This window comes from Botryllus schlosseri, chromosome 10 (assembly GCF_051294905.1).
Source record: "Botryllus schlosseri isolate E-star chromosome 10, Bs_hap1, whole genome shotgun sequence".
Taxonomy (NCBI): Eukaryota; Metazoa; Chordata; class Ascidiacea; order Stolidobranchia; family Styelidae; genus Botryllus; species Botryllus schlosseri.
Genome location: NC_137245.1, coordinates 16,392,158 through 16,407,778, shown reverse-complemented (window position 1 = coordinate 16,407,778; position 15,621 = coordinate 16,392,158). Strand labels below are relative to the sequence as shown.

The following is a 15,621-nucleotide window of genomic DNA, read 5'->3' as shown; positions in this document are numbered from 1 at the left end:
CCAAGAAGCTCTTCAAGTGTTTGCATTTGAAATATTAATTTATCATCCATACATTAGATTTGGGAAACTTCTGCAGTGAAAGTGAGTATAGGCTATTCCAGGATCGTTACATAATCGCAAACTTAGTAGATTCAAGCAATATATATCTCGACACAGGCGAAAAGTCAATTTATGAGGAGACATTATAGACTTGGAAACAAATATTCATATTTACTTGCTGCAGTTTCATGTTTACTCGCGCCATTCAGGGCTGGCCCTGCATCACGTTATCTATGTGTCAATTTATCTTTATCTTTTTAAGATAGTCAAGTTGTAAACGTTTAGAAGCAAATCTTTTGCTTAGTGATTTATGGCAAGTGGAGGACAACCTAATGGCGACACGTCATCTGGTATGGACAAAAATTATTATTATTCCACCTTTTTGAGGTTTATGAAGCATATATAATATATTCGTTGTCAGTGTTATTCCTAATATTGCCACTTATAAATATTAAAAGGGTTGATATAAACCGGTAAGTAGTAATGGCGAGAACTGAAACGTAATGTTCGGATCGAGCAATTGAACGACGGCGATCATGATGACGAATGACCACTACGTGAGTCGCCAATATTAACCTTCTTAAATCGACTTTTGCTTTCATTACTATTGTTTAGAACAATTATTGATAACTAACCTACGGATAGATAGTAGATACGCAACATTGGCCGTCACGCTAGCTTGCCCGGAGGAAATTACTGCCCAGCAATCTGAACGCAACATAATTGCTAATCCCATAGCTGACGACCCGAGTGCTCAAATTAAGTAAAGTTGATCTTATTTGAAAGCAACTGTCGTGCTGATTCTGAAAATATACATTAGGATTTCATCAAGGCAATAGAACCCCTTCGAAATATCCTTCAAAGTCTGAAAATCGGCATTGTTCTGAACAATCGCAACCACGCAAGGGTCATTGTTATGGTCATTGTGCTGCGTCGCGGCGATTGTTTAGAACAATGCCGATTTTAGGACTTTGAAGGCTATTTCGAAGGGGTTCCGTTGCCCTGATCAGATTTTAATGTATATTTTCGAAATCAGTGTGACAGTAGCTTTCAAATAAGATCAACTTTCTTTAATTTGAGCGCTCAGGTCGTCAGCTATGGGATTAGCAATTATGCTGCGTTCAGCTTGCAGTATCCTCCAGGCAAGCGAGCATGACGACCGGTGTTGCGTATCTATCTGTAGGTTAGTTATCTATAGTACAATCAGGCATCCGTATGATGTGTGTGATATCCAGGACTCTCCTGGAAGTGGTAGATTACAGAGGTCTCGAACTCAAATGTGCTCGCGGGTCAATATCCTACTTTTTGATGGCGCCGGGGGCCGCAGCACCAATAATAGAGGAATTCAATGTATTTCCAAGTAGGCCTAATTTGACGTGACCTCGCAGACTGACATTCCACACGCATCTTGAAAATGTCATTTACTATTGGGAATTCACGCCTGACACGAACAAAAATCACATTTAAAAATATTTGAATAGAATTGTTGCAGTATTTGGCATAGTTGCTGTATATTTAGTTGTATAGACACCATGCGAGAGTACAAATGCATCAGGATATCGTAAAAGCTGTCGCGTTATAATTTTGCAGTTGACGTGTCTCAATTGTAGTTAAAATGTTTTAGAATTTTACAAAGATTGATCAGATATCAGAGCATTGGAGCAGTACATCCTAATCCGGGCTCCGGGCATACTCCTAATAACAAGGCTATTGATCATGTCATTACCTAAGTCAAATTAAATCAGCGTTAGAGTTACCTTCGAATATTGGAACTGATCTATATCAGCTTGAATATAATGATTACTGTTCCATTGTGAATTTTGATCAATAGTTTCAGGCTTCTGGAGTGGTTTTGGGCGCGAATTGCCAGTTTTCAAATTGATCATACAAGATATTTCGCAGTTAAAGACTGTCGGATACTTCGAAATCCAAAATACCACCGCGCGATATCCGGATGTTAAAGATCGTGCAATGCACAATGTGCGCCTAGTAAACGAATATTGCCTGAGAAGAGTTTTGATGTTTATGAGAAACAGCTAGCTTAGGGTTGCCATACGTCCGGAATTTCCCGGACATGTCCGGAATTTCACTGTTAAAACTGCGTCCGGGAGGAATTTCCGAAATATGCCTAAATGTCCGGAATTTTGAAGTAAGCTCATAATTTTTTCCTAAATCAACATAAACAATATTATATTTGGGCAGTTTATGCTACATTAAATTTTTCTTCGCGCTGCGCGCGATTTAGTAACACGTAAATTGATTTTAATTCGGGGACTACCACCCTCGCAAAAACTGCGATCAAAAATTAATAAAAATATCATTAAGTTACAGAAATAAGTTTAAGTGTAATCGCAATTACAAGATAACGGTATATTCATTGAGTCGGTTTGGGCTGTTTGGACATATGACTTAGCCATGTACAAGATAGCGTCAATATAGCGTAAACCGACAAGATAGCGTAATGGTGACGCGTCCGGCTACTTGATCGGTAGGTTCGTGAGTTCGTGGGATCGGTAGGTCGTGGGACCGAAGACCTGATTAGTAACACTTGTATCCATGACTTCCCTGCTCGGCGCATTGTGATAGCATGGAGAGGTGGTGCGAGACTTAGAAAGTCGTACACTGCACCTTCCTTGTCCAGTGGCGTATGCACATCATGTGCTCATGGTATGCATACGCATATGCACAGATCGTGTGTATGTATATCATGATTCGGTGTATATGTCGCAAAAACATCAACTCTGACCATATATAGTAATCTATGGAAGAACCAATACTATTGACATAATTCATTCAAATCAATTAACGACCAGATGCATATAGCAAGCCCTCAGAAGTTGCATCGCTTACCCTACGATCGGCTCATATAATCAGTGTTTATTTGGACGCGAGGGGGCTGGAAAATGTGGCTTCGGCCCTAGTTACAACTTGCCATACACAACCACACACTCCTGGATCGGATCGTGACCACCTCTAGTCGATAGACAAAGCTTTTCTAGTGTGACGTCGTGTTGATCCACAATGTGCTCATACCTCATTTTGAAATCCGCTAGTGGCCGCTAAAGAGCGTCCGGAATTTACGTTACAAAAATATGGTAACGCTAGCTTTGGAGTCGCTACGCGATAAATTTAGTCGTGCATAATTTGAAATGTGTGAATTTGTTTAACATATGATTTGGATATTTTAGACTTCTTGTTTACTTTCAAAATAGTGGTCAAGAATAATCATACGTTTACAATAATTAGACGACAGACTGAAAAGTATAATGATGAGTATGCCAGCCCAGATGGCGCTGGCCGCTTTCAAGTGCGACGAACATTCAGGGAATTTATGTTACTTTCTAAAATTCTTCTTATATCGTGAATGAGTAAATAATCTCCCTTCATTGTAGATTGCGAAGGCGACGATTCTTATGACATATTGATGCTCGGGTGCAGCAAATGCCCGGAGGCGGACATTCAAGGCGGCCCCATGCTACGTTTTGATACGGTCGAAAAGTTATGGAAAAGGGTTGATCACCCAATACCGGGAGTAAAAAGGTAGGGTTTCCATACGTCCTCTTTTAAGAGGATTTGCTGTACTTTGAATTTTTGAAAGTGTCCTCGGAGGAAGCCCAAATGTCCTATTTTTTGAGATTTTGTCCTATTTTTTGAGAACTTTGGTTAAAGATGGGGTAAAATATAGTAAATCGGCATTGAAGGAACGCCTCGGTGGCTATTCCCGGAGCTGGGCCGGAAAATTTACCATTGTTTTTGGATAATGTGGACGAAAAACTATATATGGTAGCTGAGCCAGAAAGTTGACCTATTTTTTAGTCAACCGACCACGAAGTGCAAAAATTTTACCATTGTTTCAGGATTTTCCTTCGGCATTCCAAGTCTGAAAATTTTGAAAAAGTGTCCTCTTTTCACCTTTCCAAAATATGGTAACCCTAAGAAAGTCACCATTGCTTTATTTCAGAATTCAGCAGCGGGTACTCAAAGGTGGTGTGGACACTCGGAAAATCACGTGACTGTCACGCCCAGATACCTTTGATGAATTTGTTATTGTCGATCCGTCTGCAACAGTAATTAAAGGAAACGTCGCTATTGCTCTTCCTTGATTTTAACTATGTTCCATATCGAGTTGGGTGAAAGAATTTCGTATGGTTTATTTTGATGCTGTCATCTTGTGTTGTACTAAGTTTCAAGACTATGGCTTTATGACTAGCGTAGTGATTTCGCTGTCGAAGTCGAGTATCTAGTAAATCAGCGCGCACCGATATATTGTCGACTTTGGTAACGGAATTACTATGCTAATCATTGAGTGACGATACTGAAACCTACTGCGAAGCTGCATAACACAACCAAGATATACCATGCCAAATTTCGTTATCCGACTCGGTATGGAACACTTTCAAAAGTCACGTATACCAATATCAAATTTTGCGAAAATTCATTTATGCCGTAGGCTCAATTCCAAATCAGCGCACGCAGACTCTGGATACTTGAATTTGATAACGTACTTACTACTGTAATTATAGAGTCACACCCTCGAAACTTGGTACAGTGTTAGATTCCTTCATCAAGATATACAATACGAAATTTTATTATCCATCGCCGTATATTGTATTGTACACATACCAATACTGGCTTTTGCGAAAAATCTGCTATGCGGCAGGCTGAATGCCAAATCAACGCGCACCCTGACATAAGCGACTTTGATAACGAAATTGCTACCGTAATAATGGAGTCACAGCGTTAAAACCCACTACAGTGCTATATGTCTCCATCAGGATATATAATGCGATATTTTTTTATCCACCGCGGAATAAAACACATTCAAAACCTACATATAGCATTATAGCAGTTTCGACTTTTGTGAAAAATCTGTCATGCGGTAGGCTAGATGGTAGGTCAGCGATGTACTTGATATACTCGACTATGATAGCGAAATTACTATTCTGATCACCGAGTCACACCCTCAAAAATTGGTTCAGTGTAAGATGCAATCATCTGACCTTCAGCCTACCGCATAACTGATTTTTCACGAAAAACAGTATTGGTAGGCCTATGTGTAGATTTTGATTGTGTTCTATACGGCGATGGATAGCAAAATTTCGTACTACATATCTTCATGATCGCAACTAACACTGCACGAAGTTTTAAGGCTGTGACCCAATAATTACAGTAGTTAGTACGTTATCAAAGTCGAGTATCAAGGGTCCGCGTGCGCTGATGTCGTAATGAGCCTACCGTTTGATGGAATTTTCGCAAAATTTGATATTGGTATATGTGAGTTTTGAAAGTGTTCCATACCGAGATGGATGACGAAATCTGGCATGGTAAATCTTGGTTGTGTTACGCAGCTTCGCAGTAAGTTTCAGTATCGTCACTCAATGATTAGCATACTAATTTGTTATCAAAGTCGACAATATATCGGTGCCTGCTGATTTACTAGATACTCGACTTCGACAGCGAAATTACTACGCTTGTCATAAAGTCATAGTCTTGAAACTTGGTAGAGCGCAAGATGACAGCATCAAAATAAACCATTCGAAATTCGGTCACCCAACTCGATATGGAACATAGTTAAAATGAACGAAGAGCAATAGCGAATTTCCTTTAATTACTGTTGCAGACGGATCAACAATAACAAAGTCATCAAAGGTATCTGGGCGTGACAGGCACGTGATTTTACGAGTGTCCACTGTCCACACCACCTTTGGGTACACTCTGGTTTCAGACTAGTGGAAACTTGGGTCTACATACGAATGTTTTACTTTCTTTCAGCATAGGATAAATATATACATTTAAAATATCTCTGCGGTGTGTACAGCTACAATTTTCACGCTGTCGTAATACTGAGTATATCTTGTATTGGCAAGATGGTCATCGTTTGCGATTTCAATGCCCAGCGTTTAGCAGAGGTGGCCAGAATCGAAGTAATTCTACTTTTTCGAAGTAATCTAGTTGGTTTTGCGTAATTCCAGTACTTATTGAAGTGTTGGTCTTTTTAGACCAGTGGTTTCTGAGGGGGAATAGACGCATTTGATAAACATAATATATAGGATAGTCTACATATTTACGGAGACACATGCTCGATTACCGTTACTGGTTAACTGCTCTGGAATGTATGTATCGAAAAGTATACTGCGTGTTTTTCACAAAACTCTTTAAAACCCTGGATAACCAATGATGGCGGCACAAACGCATCCAGCACGACCAGTATGACGTGAAATAACGCTTTCGCTAAATTTTGAGGGTTACTGGTATCGGTTCCAGTGTTCCCAATTGGAGCATTTGGAAGCCAAATTTCAGAATTTTGGCTCATTTTCATGTTGGTTAACACCGGAAATTTGGGTTTGACTCGTTGGCACTATTTTGGCACTTTCGGCTTTCTTCAATTATCACAATCAAAATTTGTTCACAGCGCATTAGATCCGTACCAAGTGCTGTTTACTAGTGTTCCCGAAGAATTATTTGATGTTGAAATTGGAGAAATATGAAATTGCAGTTGGCATATAGGTGTCTTACGTCTTATGAATCGTTATCTTGCATTGTTATACATCAAAATATTAGGGCGTTTGTCATTTTATCCGGTGTCCACGTCAAAACCCGATATGTATTGCTATCATTTACCAGTTAGGCTACTAGTCAATGTAGAGTGTAGACTGTAGACATGCTCGCCCTTTCTTATAGCCTACATATGAACCCAGGCCAAGACTAGATCATTGAGGGATATATGTAACTCGTGATACCACAAAACGAGCTAATCCATTGGAAAGTTTGCCTGGTTCGTCTTCGTGCCGCCTTTGTTGTAGAATTATTATTGACCTGATCTAACTTGACAACCCTATGCAGAGGAAAAAAGAATTCCACCAAATTGTACAATTTTTCTTCCTCAGCCTAAGTTACGCTTAATTGGGCAGGTGCATCTCATTTATCTTTATATAAACGGTCATTTCGAATACTAAAGATAAGTTGGCACTTTTTGCGGCAGTTCACAATACGTTTTATGTTACAGAGGCGATGGTCTTGCGTACTGCACGGCGTGGTTTTCCAATAGTAAGTCCCTGCTAAACGTCTGGTCTAGTGTTATGGAGGGGCATTTTTAAAGGGTATATGGGAGATTTGGGTAGTGGGGAATGAAGATAAAAAGCTTGAGAACCCCTGTTTTGGACTATAAGTGTGCTTAGAGCAGGGGTGTCAAGTTCAAATTGCGTCGCGGGTCGGATTCGAACCTTAAAATCGTAAATGTTACCGCCTGCCCTATCTTTTCACTAGTATACTTTATTATCAAGTATATACAGTGTACACGTACGTTGTACCATGTATCATAGGGGTTTTATGCTAGCAAGTAGAAAAAAATGTGCTGGATAATGTAAGCATGTTCCAATGTACTCAGAATTGCTTCGCGAGCCGTATGTTTGACACCCCGGGCTCGGAGTTTTCGTTTTTTCAGTTGGTAAAGTAATCTTATCAATGCTTCATGACACATGCAAACACGATGTACGGTGTACAGAGGTCAAAGTAGTAGGCGTTGCTAGTTGCTAGTCAAGCAGGAGTAAAAGTAACGCTCGGTTTTTCTACTCAATTGTAGGTAGAAGAAGCGAATTCCAATTCTTAACAACTCGAAGTAGCAAATAAAAGGCCATAAAAGTACTCAAGTAAGTAGCTTCATGAAGTAGATTTGGTCGAGGGGTCGAATACGTGTGCCAGTCCATTTGAGGTTCGTAGGCTACTTTACAAATTGCAAGATGTATAGTTGTGACTATTGGAAAATGACTAATGATATCGCAGACGAAATCTTCAAAAATATATTCAGTTAAAATGATACATCGGAGTTATTTCACCCGGTGTTACGACATTTACCGCTTAAAGATTATGAAAACTTAACCCCGAACGTCTTTCTGCTGTTCTAATATCAAAACTTGGTAGTTTGTCATGAAAAACATGAGTAGAAGTGGAAGTGGGTAATTTGTGCAAGTAGGAGAAAGCTACTTTATTAATCCGAAAAAGTTGAAGTACTTCGTTATTGACCACCTCTCGCGTCTTATGACAAGATCGTTACCTGTCATGGATATGACTATATTGATACTATTCAATACCGAAAGTACCCATGGAACACCGGTTCAGAAAGTGGGTTGCGAGACGTCCTCATCAGGGGTGTTCAAAATTGACTTTTTTTCTCAAATTGTACTGGCTACTCGATGAAAACGTTAGGTTACCTAATTTAAGCCTACACACCAAATTTGGTTCAATTCCAACCAGTAGCCGCATTGCTACAGGAGAAAAAAGTTTCTATTTATTATCTAAAAGTATTAAAAGAAAATTCCAAATTTTCTGTTCACCCCATGAAAGTGTTAGGTTATCTATAAAAACGATGTTCACCAAGTTTGACTCAAGTTTGACTCAAGTTTGACAACCAGTGGAAGCGGAGTTATCGCCGTCGAAAAATTTTGGATTTGAATAAAATAGTATTTACGGTGGCCAATTCTAGAGAACCCTAAATTTAATAGTAGCCCACAAATACATGGTGATAATGTGCTGCGGCCCGCAGCGTCTTTTGCTGTGAAAATGCGGCCCGTTATATGAGGAAAGTTAAGAACCCCTGTGCTAAACTAACCCTGCCATTATTGTCAATATTCATGGTGTGATAATTCGCTAGTATCATCGATGCTTTATAGAAACGGTCATATATTCAACCGGCTGCAAGGCCGATTCAGCATGACTCCGTCAGAAAATCTCCAATAAATCATGCGAGGCCATAAGACTGCACAACAGCAAAGGTAATCGAAGGATTCTGATTGTTATTTTAGTTAAAAAGGGACTGCAAGAACAGGGTTTAGCATGCATGGATTCTGAGAGACCATTCGGTAAGATATTGCGTGAGCTTAAGGTGTTGAATATCAAATACATGGGTGGCCAAACCATAGCCTGCAAGATGGATTTGAGTGGCCCCCGCGGTAATTTTAGAAATAAGCTGCATCATCAAAAAAGCAATTGCCAAGTTAATTTATTGTGAACTTGCATTATCAACCAATAATATGATTAGCATGACCACGAAGCCAGGGGACGCGAAAGGGGTCATGCTACCTCACATTGTCGGAAATCAGCGTAAATCTTTCATTAGGTAGAGTACTTTGCAGCAGGTTTAATAAACCTGAAATTTATCTGCGCGCTTCGCGCGATTTGGTGCCAATAGACTTTCGCCTTGCGTACTCTCCCGAAAAATAAGAATGAAAAATTATGCCTAATTTAGGGAAACGAGTCGAACTGTATTCGCAATAATGTGACGGAATATCCCTGCATTGCTTAAACCGTTGCGATGCTTCAGTCTAAAAGGCGTGCATCCTGCGGGACTATCATATCCGAGCCAGCCATCTGCGAACGAGGACATATCAAGATTTTCGAAATGTCGGTCAACATGCGACTTCGCGAGTGAGCTTTCAGAACGATTGTCGACTACAAAACCTTTAACCGAAATGATTGACGCGTGTTGCCCGAAACCTATTCATATGTCTAGCCGTCAATCATTGCTGTCCAATCTGAGTACCGCGGTACAAATCCGACCCGCAATACATGCAAGCACCAATAGTATCGACCGATGCGATGCGTTTACTTTGAAATGTTTTCGCGGTTCGCTAGAATATGTAAGCACCCTGATTTTTCATGATATAAATCGCAGCAATTTTGAATCGCAGTAGATAAGTCGTGTGTTCATCGCTACGGACTACTATAAAAGGTCATTAACACTCGAGTGGCCCGCGCAATGTCCTTTGATTCGAAAGGTTGACCGCCCCTGATCCAGCACGTCACTTCGGCTCCGATCCGAATAGGGCCTGCAATAAATGCGTACTCGATTCGAAGTAGAAGGCGCTATAGTTTTGAAAATGTCATAACCACTTCAAATGGAAGTAAAACGCGAATTCTGACAAATTCTTAATCAAGTAGTTTCATAAGGTATGTCGAGGGCCGAGGGGTCGCATGCTTTTAACAGGTAATCGAAGTTACCTATACTTTCTAATACTTACAAAATTGCAATATGTATTTATGTGAAAAAAGCCAGGTGACTATATATACCAGCGGTCGGGAACCTTTTTTGTCCCAAGAGCTATATTGGCCCTATTTTTTCCATCTCAGCTCCCAAAGAGCCATACATGCCAATGATCGGTTACGTCACAATTGAGAATTCATATGGTCATGGTAGCACTCATTCGAACTCACTATATGGGATTCCTCGTGTGCGCCGTATTTTCTCTGTAAAATCTGGTATTTATTGTTCGGAAAGTTTGAAACGAGAGGTATAGAACAGACGGGCCAAGCCTCACTCAAGTAGCTTAGAATATATTATAACTGATAATAATCGAATGTGACCGTCACACTGATTACGAAAATCTAAATAGGCCTACTTATCGACTTCTCAAAGGATTCGGCGGTAACATAACCTTGCGCTACACGCCTACATTTTACCGCCGGTACTACACAGAGCTATACTTACCGATCAAGAACGTGGATAGCTATGACGTTGTTTGTAATTCGAGTTTGTAATTGTCACATTCACAACAGTTCATTTCGCGACTGCGTTTTGAAATGGGCGGCGCCGTGTCTGCTATGCTCTTTGACGAGTCGGGTTCATAGAATTCGCGAGTGATATTGGCCGCCGGCGTGACGGTAACTTAAATTTGATGATTTTGAAAAGAGGGAGTCCGAGCCCCTAAACCTCAAGACGACATTGTCTTTACCTCTCAAAGACATGTCTATACTGCCACGAGAATAATTATTTTGGCCGTGATGAAAATTTACCAACAAGTCGTTGCAATATTGATCAATTCAATACAAAAATAAATATTTGGCAAAGAGCCATATCTTATACCCAAAAGAGCCATATATGGCTCGCGAGCCATAGGTTCCCGACCACTGATATATACGAAACTAGAAGTGTTTGCAATTTTCAAATATATATTTAGATTCAGTCATAAAATGACCATTTACAAATTGTACAAAGTAAGTCGTTCTGCTTTGAAACCGTTCATGTGGAAGTGGAAGTCCAAAATGTAATCGCTTGAGTACGTGGTGCAAGTTGCCGACCACGAGTTCTGATTGGGCGAAATTGATTATACACAGTCTTCAAGTCGAATACATTTCGTCATAAAATTTATTCATATATAGGCTATTCATGCTCTGTTCTTTAATTTTTTCTGATATAGTGCCGCGAGAAGCATCCGAACCGCACTTTCCCTATCTATGGGCTATATAAAGTATAGACTAAGTTTGAATCTTGTCCCTGTGTACTGGTATTGTTAAACACTACATAATAATAGGTCGTTTACGCTGTAGCCTATGCGCCTACTATAGTGTTTGTGCCCCACACTAAAACAAATCCAATGTTCAAATAATGTAAGCACGCTTTTTATAATAGTTCTGCAAAAGGAACACTTCCTCAACGGATTTCTGTCCATGTTCCAGATATATGTTCGCAGTTGTGGTAGTCGACAACACCGTCTGGGTTTTGGGGGGCGCTGCTAGTCTCAATGACTCTATCCTGAAGAGCGTGTTCACGTATGACCCCCGTAGCGAAGATTGGTCAGAGCAAACGGCCATGCTACATGCAAGGAAGGGATTGTGCGCTTCTGCCGTGGGAAATTGGGTGTATGCCATTGGAGGAGAATCAGACACGGCAGGTGTGTTTGGTCTGTAATGTGACATGGATGTGATCACCCTCCAGCATCGAGTAACAAGTTATATATTCACGCCCAAAGCGGAAATGTATTTTCAAAGCGTTTCGTGGCTGATGATGGACTTGATGATTGACGCCACAATATTCCAACTGAGCTGTGTAGAAAATCAAAGTTACGCGGTATTTAGTAATACTATTTCGCAGTAATTACGTAGGAATAACCTAATCCGTCTACTTACTCAAAAATTGGTAGACCTTCTTTTCGATTGGAGCAGTTTTAGGAGCCAAACCCCGTATTCTTCACTCTTTTGGTTTGGTAGGTAGCAGATTTGGGAACGAGTCCAAAATGTTACTGAAATCGTCCTAGAATTGGGATCTGCGGTACGCTGATCTTGCAATTGTTAAATTGTCGATTGCGATTTACTGGCTAAGTCTAAAGGGTCGTTCAAAGCCACTGTCAAACAACCTGCCCATTTTGTATTTCTACTTCAATTATAGTTTTGAAACGTCTTGAATATAGTTGTTTGACCTTGTATTTGAGGTAAAAGTTAGGGTATTGACCTGCACTAGATCGTGGGTGTCATCACCGACTGCTCATCGTCCTTACATCTTAATGGAGTATAGCCCTGCAGCACCGTATCGGATATTGCATCATGGCCCGACAAAGAAAACTTCAACCAGAATAAACAATGCAAAATGTGTGGTGTGTGTCTTAGAATATATGTAAGCGACTAATATTTTCAACTGTATAGTCAAGGGGGGAATTCACAGGGATATCGGTAACCAACATCCCAACACTCGTCAAGTTTAGCGAAATTTTATATTCGATTCATATAACTATACTGATAGCGCTCTAACCGTCGAACGTAATCAAAATCTTGAACATCTGAAACATACGACTGTGTGGCGACATCTTTTTACGCCGTAGTTTCAATCATGTCATGGGCATGTTCGCGGTATAATGTTATTAGTAACCGCTGCCTATCGTGTTGTATGCGGACGTAGATTGATTCGAGATCGTCATTTTCCAGATGGGAATGCAGTCGAGTATTATGACGGAGGGACGTGGCGGCCAAGTAATCCTATGATACGCTGCAGACACTCTTTCGCGACTGCTGTGGCTGAACATCGAATATATGCCGCGGGAGGGACTTGGAATGGTGTAAAGTTGTCGACGGTAGAATATTGCAGCCCAGAAACCTGTTCGTGGACGGAATTGACCCTGGAAATGACGGTACCTCGTGCTAACTTCCAGCTGGCAGTTATCGGTGATAAGATATATGCTGTTGGCGGTGATAGAGATGCGTCCATCACATCCATCGATTCAATGTATACGGATGATAAATGGATTACTGAGCCACTACGTTTTCCGCTCAATTGGCCGAACCATACCAGCGTCGTGTTGAACGGGCATATTTATGTGGCAGGATGGTTTTTCAATGATCCCAACTGCGGTCAATTCAGGAGATTGCAACCTGCTGGTACTCCATTCACTATCAACTTACCGCCGGAGATTCGTTTCAACGGTGCACGACTTGCTGTCTTGAAAATGCGACCATGTGAAAAGAGCAGGCTAGCGAGCGAGCGAGCACTGACCCCTGAGCGCTAACCGAGCGCGTTCATGGTTTCGCATGGGTATGCAACTATGCATATCAGTCGAAGAAGTGTCTGATTACTGATCTTGACGTCTAAAAGTGTGTATAACCATTGCTCGATATGAGTACAATATCATATTCTACTATGAATTTTGTATGCTGCGTGTCTGTTTGTATGCGTATCTCTGCAATGCTGTATCTTCTAGTACGAGTGCTAGGAAGATCATATGGGCATGTGCGTGGGAGCACAAAACCTTCTGAATTCGACTTGAAAGTGTTGAGCATATTTCGACATTTCATATGCTGTATACTAGGACGCTCGCAATTCACAAAAGAAAACATTATTGTGTGACTGATAAACTCATGGTGTTGAAAACTGATTAGAGACGCTCCTACAAAATTAATTTTGTAGCCACTAATTGAATCACCAGTATCATTTGCGTATCCTATGGGAATTTAACATATAATTCATGAAATTGTCGTGGTTATGATGCCTCAAAATCGTGTTTTCCTTGTTAATTCCAAATGAAACATAGTCTAGTGCAGTGGTTCCCAACCTTTTCCCATCCACGAGCCATTTCGAGGTTTTATGCAGCGCTCGCGTACCACCTAGATAAGTTACGCGCGCCGAAGGCGGTCAAAAATGTATTCATCATTAATGGCGTCATAATCACGTATTTGACCTAAACTAGGTATTATCAGCCAGGGTTGATGGGATGCATGGAAATTGTTTTTTTCACCACCAGTCACAAGAAGAAAAGCATAATGAAATAACAACAAACAACAGAAGTCAATTTTCTTAATGCTATGGCTGCATTTGTTTATTTTCCACTCGCTAGTCGATTCGTGGCATAGGCTTATTTTTGCTCACAGCGCATCGCAAGTCATGCATGGGCACAACAAGCCGGTATCGTTTCTTCAACTTGATAGTCAGCAGGGATGAAAATCCTTGACCCCCACGTACAAGGGAAATTAGCAGCTGTGGAGTAGCGTGAGAAGCTATCGTCGAGTATGAGGCCATATTAAGCCAGAGGTTTGTTGGAGAACAATCTCTGTCTCCATCTGAACAAATAACACCCTTCGGTCGGAAAAAAACAGGATCTACTCGCGTACCACCTGGAAGACCTTCGCGTACCACTAATGGTACGTGTACCACAGGTTAGGAACCACTGTTCTAGTGCTGTGGTTCACAACCTTTTGTCTTCCCCGACCTCTTTTGAACCGGCAGGGACTGTTGCGGACCCCATGCTGTTTTAATTTGGATTTAGCACTATTATCGTGCAACCGTGGTCTGCTTTGTGCAAAGATGAACTATAGGCTGGTGATAAACAACGGCACAATGACCTTCCTTGAAAATAACACCATACTATTCATGTAGAAATTGGGGACACTTTTCTTATTTCAAAGCGAACTCTGTAGATGCAATTCTTGATATACGCGGCCGCGTGACTTGAAAATCCACATCGTCGATTTGATGTGAACGAGTGCCAAAAATCCATTTCTACAGAGATAGGTGGTGGCGAATGTAGTAATAACTCGTAACGCTTCCGACGACACCTTTGCGTATGATCGCAAGTCGCAACATAGGCTAAATCAGGGGCGGGCGAACTACGGCCCACGAGAGTCTAAAGAAACCTAATAAAAATATTGATAAAATCCGTACTAAAAATCGAATTAATGCAGGGACTTGATTAAACTTTTTCTTAGTATATTTCAACATAATAATTCTAAGGCAGTGGTTCCCAAACTGGAGGCACACTTCCCTTAGGGGCGTGAAAGCATCTGAAGAGGGGCGCGATCCTGAGCTCAACTGAAAAAAATTTCGCGCTCCGCGCGATTTACATTCCATTCATAATTATAGCTCTGTATTTAGTATGAATTTCAAATATCTCATCCACGGTCGCAACCATCCGTTAGGTTTGCTAGCATCATGGTTGCGTTTTGTGATATGACGATGAGGGGGGCACGAAATCTTTTACCATCATAAGGAGGGGCGTGTCTTAAAAAGTTTGAGAACCACTGTTCTAAGGTAAATACTTACACATATATTGTTTTTCCTGTTTCATATCTGGCGCGACCGCCCGATCTCACGGCCCACGCAGTTTTCAAGGTTTCAACTGCTAAACATCATCGAAATCCTAAACGAAATTGACATAATTCGGATCACGAGTGTGATTTCAGATTGGCCTCTCCAGTTTTAAATTATTTCAGTGATGTGCTTATAAAAAACGATTCGCGCGTGTATTAGGTATAGATTCGTTCTCTGAATGCGTAGAATTAGGGCAGTGGATCCCAACCGGGAGGGAATTCCCCCCTTGGGGGGAA

The 15,621-nt window shown here is 40.9% G+C and overlaps 1 protein-coding gene across 1 annotated transcript; it reads left to right on the top strand.

Annotated features, from left to right (window-relative positions):
- Positions 1–294: 294 nt before the first annotated feature.
- On the top strand, positions 295–14,081 carry LOC145447947 (kelch-like protein 23). Its single transcript, XM_080326225.1, has 4 exons — positions 295–389; positions 3,432–3,579; positions 11,491–11,705; positions 12,733–14,081. Exons 1-4 carry the CDS (start codon positions 350–352, stop codon positions 13,308–13,310), a joined length of 981 nt encoding a protein of 326 aa, XP_080182351.1. The 5' UTR covers positions 295–349; the 3' UTR covers positions 13,311–14,081.
- Positions 14,082–15,621: the final 1,540 nt, after the last annotated feature.